At 43.8% G+C, this 6,788-nt stretch overlaps 1 protein-coding gene across 1 annotated transcript; it reads left to right on the plus strand.

Moving 5' to 3' along the window:
* Positions 1-795: 795 nt before the first annotated feature.
* On the plus strand, positions 796-1,757 carry LOC136538737 (uncharacterized). Its single transcript, XM_066530700.1, has one exon. It carries the CDS (start codon positions 889-891, stop codon positions 1,432-1,434), a length of 546 nt encoding a protein of 181 aa, XP_066386797.1. The 5' UTR covers positions 796-888; the 3' UTR covers positions 1,435-1,757.
* The last annotated feature ends 5,031 nt before the right edge of the window (positions 1,758-6,788 follow it).

Genomic DNA, 6,788 nt, shown 5'->3' on the forward strand with positions numbered 1-6,788 from the left:
CAAAAGCACTCCAGGACGCCGGCGTCCTGATATCTCCCCGTACGACGCAGAGCAATGTGACAGTGTCCAAAGAAACTCAGTTGTTGTTTTCGAAAGATGTATATCTATTGCCGCGTCGAGCGTGTAACCAAGCAGCACAGGTGCTAGGGCGCAAGTATTCGTTTTGGTTTGGCATTGTGAGAGAAAAACACTGTTATTTGCACTGAAAAAGTACGGCTCATAAGATAAGCGAACATGGTCTATGCTATAACCCACATCTTTTTAGGACATATTGTTGGATTAATTGTAGAATATAATTTTACAATAAGTCTACTTGGAGATGCAAATATTGATAATATTTTTCTATAAATATGTCCATTTAAGAAATTTGATTTAGTCGAAACCTAGGATTTTATTCTTTTTTGGACTGAGGAAAGTAGAGGAGACGGCGTTTGATCTTCAGGTAGTCATGTTCTACTGGATTGTAGTGATTGTGTAGCTTCAGAAAAGAAAAATAATGACGCGCCGAATCGAACTCGAAAGAGAAACCCTGGGGAGACCATCAGGTCCGGTGAGCATGTCCTCGTGGTCGTGGAGGACACAGCCGGCTTCCATGCGGTAGGCGTTTAGGTGCACCCATTCGGCGCCAAACGTCGTGTCTGCTAGCTTGCGCTTTGTTGGTCAGCTAATAACAGAGCAACCCCCAACGATCTGACTGACCAGTATCTGTAGCTCAACGGCCAACCACCTAGTGTATTCACTCCTATTCTGTATAAAACACCCCTCCGGCAACCCTCACTTGCACCACGCAAAACACACTCCTCCGAGCCAAGCCCACGCACGGTCCAGCGATCGAGCCGTCGTCCCTCGAATCACCCGCTAGCTAGCAGTAGCAGCGCGACGCGACCGATGGCTTCCCTCACCGTGTCCACGGCGACCGCGGCGGCCGGCGGCAACAAGAACAAGGAGCGCGATGGCGCGGAGGTCATCACGGGCGCGGAGGCCTGCTTCGCGCACTCCAAGGAGATGCTCAAGTCGCTGGGCTTCCCCGGCGGCGTGATGCCGCTGCGGGGGCTGGAGGAGTGCGGGTGGGTGCGCGAGACCGGGTTCGTGTGGATGCGGCAGAAGGCCCCCTACGAGCACTACTTCAGCGGCACGGGCACGCGGGTGCGCTACGACGCCGAGGTCACCGCGTACGTGGAGGACGGGCGGATGAAGCGCATGACCGGGGTGCGCAGCAAGCAGGTCATGCTCTGGGTGCCCATCGTCGAGATGAGCCTCGACGGCGAGAAGCGCGACAAGATCTACTTCAAGTCCAACGTCGGGATCGGCCGCTCGTTCCCCGCCTCCGCCTTCCCGGACGAGGAAGAGGAAGCTAAGCCCAAGAACGAAGGGGAGGAGAAGAAGGAGAACGTCGACGACAAGGCAGCCGCCGACGATGCCGCCAGCAAGTGAGACGCGACTACGCGAGCGCACGCGTGTCGTCGTCGTGCCGGGCGGTACGGTGCGAGTTCTGTGCGCGGTTTGCACGCACGATTGCGAGACGCATCTCGCGCGTGCCCACGCGTGAAGATGCATGTATCGTCTTTCTTTGGGAGTTTGTATTGCTTGTCATTTTTTTTCTTTTTCTTTCAAAACGTATCATTGCTTGTATCTGTCGTTGCCTGTTTACAGCGTTTGATTCGCACGGGAAGAATAATCGAGCAAGTGTGATGTTTACGCACGAAAGGAATTGTCAGGGCCTCCATGGGTGCCGGAGTCGAGAGTAGTTGAGCAAACGACCAGCTGTGGACCTAACAAATCTATATAAAATTATTCTTTTCGTTCCGAATTGCATGTCTGGCTTCTCAATACATATATTTTTTTACACAACTCCTATGTTTCAGTCGCCTGGTTTTTGGGCAACGTTCAGGCGACGCGTGCACGATTTCCTCCTCCATGCGCGCGTTTTCCTTCTCTCCGGCGTGATGTGGACAGGCGGCGGCGGGTTTTCTGAGGTCTCCGGCGACCTTAGAAAAAGGAGGAGCCTGAGGGCGGCCGGCTGGATGGGCTGTGGTGGCGGGTTGGCCGCTAGCGAGCGAGGCGGCGGGTAGCGGACGAGGGGGCAGGGTAGGACATCTGGATGGGAAGTGCTAGTGGCTGGGGCGAGGGCTCGACAACGAATTCGTGGGATTGGGAATAGGAGAGGGCGGTGGCGGCGGTTGGTGGGCGGCGCGGCGGCAGCAGGGGAGCCGCTGGACAGGGCAGCGGGGGAGGTGAATAGTGCACGATCTATTCTGGAGCGTTTGCTTCGTATCCAAGGATTGTCGATCGTCGTCCAAAAAGAACACAAAAATCAGGCGCCTGAAGAATAGCAATTCATTTTTTTTATTACGATGTATCTAGACATAATATATATCTAGATACATAGAAAAAGCTATAAATCTAAAAAAATCATAACAATTTACGGTTCAGAACTTAAGAAGTAAATTATAAGATATTTTAGTTTTATCTATTTTAGATATATTGCTTATAGTATGTATTTAGATATATGTATATCTAAGTGTATAGCAAAAGCTATATATCTAGAAAAGCCAAAATATTTTATAATTTTGAATGGATGCAATATAAAAGATTGATGATAATGGACTGCCTCTCCGGCCACCTCTACCCGAGGTCGTACACCGCTGCTCTCCCAATCGCCCCCACCCATACCAGCTCCTCCTCGTCGAGTCTCGCCACCTCTGCCCGTAGCATCCCCTCACCGGGACGTGTTGCCACCTACCGGTCCTCGACACTAGGCCGCGGTACTGTCCCTCTACTTGTAGCTCCTCCACTACGTCAGAACTGCAGATTAGAGACACGGGTAAACAATCATCAGAGACGCTGAAAAACGCATCACTTATATTACGTCTCTGGTGTGAACACATAGTGAGGTCACCGATGTCAAGTCATCAGAAACGTGTAGCCAAAACACATCACTTAATGGAGACGTGTATGTGTATAGCCAAAATGCACCTCTAATATATGACTTGACATAGTGATGCATTTTGGCTATATGTGTCTTTGATGATGACTTGACATCAATGGCACACTTTGACTATAGGTGTGTCTCTAATAACAATTTACAAAACTTTGATACAAACCTTTGACTATACGTGTCTCTGATAACAATTTACAAAAAAAAAATCTTGATCCACGATCTTTACATACATCTGGCCCTATCCAATAGCAAAATACAAACTCACACAACATGAAGAAACTTGGTTAGAATTGACAGAAAAACATCTCCATGAACTTTGAATCTCCAATTGTTTATTATTATTACTATTTTCCTTAAATTATTCAATACAAGATACACAATTTTAATTCCACCCAAATCCTCTTAGTTGGCATGACAGTAATATCAAATCCATTGAGCACCTAATAGTCACAAGAATATCTTATCGCATCTATATTATGCAAAGTTCACATTGCTGCAATATCAAATCCTCTTAGTCAGCATGGCACATAACAGCAATATCAAATCTATTATTATACCAAGTTCACATTGACGTGACGGCGGATCCACAGAAAGTGATTAATTCAGCAAGGCATTTCTTCTCCCAAGGTCCTGTAAATAAGGATTCTCATCAAATACAGGAAAAGGTGATTCAACCTTCGGCGATGCCAAAACAAAAGAAGGGATTCTAGAACAATATCAGATCAAAACATTCATGAAATGTGAACTATGCAAGTTAATTTACTGAACACACAATTCAGGAAGAGTGTCATCAACCCATGTCTGATATAGCAAGGTTAAAATATTGTTTAAATTGGTTGGTAAAAGAAACATTGATAATACTAACTTCATATGCATATAGTAATGGCACATTGGCTACCTTTATCAGAGCTTCTACCTCTTTGAAAGCTTTTTGTGAACATAGTAATTGGCAAGTTAAGTGTTTTTTAAGACAGCAAACAATACAAACCCTCGATAATTCATAGCTAGATTTCTAGACGATGAAAAATTATGTCCTTTAACAATTTGGAAAGTCGGTGAAACACTCTACATCTTTATAGTTATTTTAAGGGACTAGTTTAATAATTGTGATGGCCAAAATCACATAGATCAATAACTGAACATAATAGGATCAGAGCATGGTAGGCAACTTCTAAATTCCATATCTACCAAACTTGATGGGGAAAATCATGGAATTCCATGACAACAAAGACTTTTTATAGTGAACCTGTGTGCTTGCTAAAGGAAGAAGGCTAGGGAATTGATGAGTGTGTTTCAGAAGACTTCTATAGTGATATTGATATCAGCACTATGTATAGTACTAAGTTTAGTGATAACAGCACTATGTCTAGTACAGTATCATTATCAGTGCATTATGTCTAAGATCTGGTGACAATTCACAATTAATAGGTTGACAGTAGCTAAGAACATTCGAGTTGTGCTCCTCGCTGGGCCACGCCACCGCCCCGTGCCAGTCCTCCACTCCTCCTCGTCAGGGTACGCTGCCGTCCTCATCCCAGTCCTCGGGAAGAGATATCATGCGTTCGTTACCACACATTGAGAGAAGACAACAAGAGACTTTGTGCATTAGGAGTCAGGACGAGTGCGTTCCATTGATTTTATTTTTGGGACGACCTGAATTTTGAGCAAATATTTCCTTATGGGGATGACTCTATCCTCATATCTAGGAATTGGGATATATAGAGTGGCTCTATCCTCATACAACCAAATACTACCTTAGTTACAATAGCATACGCATCAATCCCTACCTCGTTTGATTTTTTTTCTATTACGGCTGTCCACACTTTGCACTCTCCATGCAAATTAAGAAGTTGATTAAACCACTTCACTCTATACATATTTCCACCCCAAACCGGCCGCTCTCCGCCCTTCTCTCCCGAGCCCAGGTGGGAACCGCCCTAGGGGTGGCGGTGCCACCAGATAGAGGGTGGCGGTGCCACCCAGGCACCTCCACTAGCTCACCGGGTTGGAAACTTTTGCATGATTCGATCCACGTCAACTCGAGCTACTCCCCACAAGCGATGCTAACTCTCAAAGTGTTTTCTCAAAACATATTAGAATCAAGTTAGCATTTCTCAAAACATTTTCCATAAATATTTTCGCTTGCTCTCCGATGTGGACTAGGCCTAAATGCAATGCATGAAGTCCAACACCTAGTGGCACTAGATGACCGAATTGTCTAGTTAAGAACCCCTCTTAATAGTACGGTCATCTACCCTAAATGTGATCACACTCTCTATAGTGTCTTGATCACTTAAAACAAAATGCCTATTTATACCTTTGCCTTGATCTCGATAGGGTTTTATTTTTCTCTTTCTTCTTTTCTAAGTTGAGCACTTGATCATCATCACATGTGGCCACCCTTCATCATTTCATGTGATCAACATCACCATTTGAGTGCCACCATGCTCCTCACTTAGATTGCACCAACCTAGCTCATATTACAACTTATGACAAAGGTTAGTGCATAGGTTTCATCAATTATCCAAATCAAACTAGGGCTTTCAATCTCTCCATTTTTTATAATTGATGACAACCTTTTCGCAAAGATATTTTATGAAATCTTTTTGGATTCATGTTGCTTGCCCAAGCATATTACCATGTGTAAAGATTATGGACAAGTTTCACCAACCCAAATTGGTAGTATTAGCTCCCCTACATATGTGCTTAGAGTTTGGATTTTAAAGCTTGCACGTATGCATGGATTGGTAGTTTGAGAGAGTAATAGTTACGAAATGATGTTAAGGTGTAAAGAATATGGACCTTTGATGCGTGATACCAATCAGAAATGGAGCTTGCCAAAGATCCTGAGAGAGCGATGAACTAGAAATTATAATATCGATGGCTCTTTCTTTTCTGATAAAGTATTTATGGCTCCTTCGATCATGAAATGGTTGATTGGGTTTCATCATATTGGGATAGCACTAGAAATGTTGTTGGGGCAGGTACTAGTCACACGTCTTTTATTAATTTCTTGGGGAGCTGTAGCAGAAACTTGCAGGCCCGCTCTGAATTTAGTTCTGAAGCTTGGCATCAAAGGATAGTCCTTGAATCAGGTGTTTCATTTTTTCAGATTACACAACACTGATGTATACGTCTATGGCCACGTACACTCACTTTTAAAAATACACATATATAAATCATATCTTTATGAGCATCTTCGAAAAACCAAACCGTTAGATTTCGAAATTGACAAAATCACTACGAACATCGCACAGTCGACGTACATATCATCTAAACTGAAAAATAACATCGCTAAATTGTATAGTAAATTTAAGAAAATATGAACATACATACTGAATCAAGAAAATCACTACGGACATCGCACAGTTCAGATGCTTTTAACATGCACAAAAGCACTCTAGGACGCCGGCGTCCTGATATCTCCCCGTACGATGCAGAGCAATGTGACAGTGTCAAAGAAACTCAGTTGTTGTCTTCGAAAGATGTATATCTATTGCCGCGTCGAGCGTGTAACGAAGCAGCACAGGTGCTAGGGCGCAAGTATTCGTTCTGGTTTAGCACTGTGAGAGAAAAACACTATTTCTTCGCTGAAAAAGTACGGCTCATAAGACAAGTGAACATGGTATATATGCTATAACCACATCTTTTTAGGACATATTGTTGGATTAATTGTAGAATATAATTTTACAATAAATCTACTTGGAGATGCAAATATTGATAATATTTTTCTATAAATATGTCCATTTAAGAAATTTGATTTAGTCAAAACCTAGGATTATATTCTTTTTTGCACTGAGGAAAGTAGAGGAGACGGCGTTTGATCTTCAGGAAGTCATGTTCTACT

The sequence above is a fragment of the Miscanthus floridulus genome, chromosome 2 (genome assembly GCF_019320115.1).
Source record: "Miscanthus floridulus cultivar M001 chromosome 2, ASM1932011v1, whole genome shotgun sequence".
Classification (NCBI taxonomy): Eukaryota; Viridiplantae; Streptophyta; class Magnoliopsida; order Poales; family Poaceae; genus Miscanthus; species Miscanthus floridulus.

Excerpts from the sequence above, each read along its gene's own strand:
- LOC136538737 (XM_066530700.1), top strand. The coding sequence starts at position 889 with ATGGCTTCCCTCACCGTGTCCACGGCGACCGCGGCGGCCGGCGGCAAC.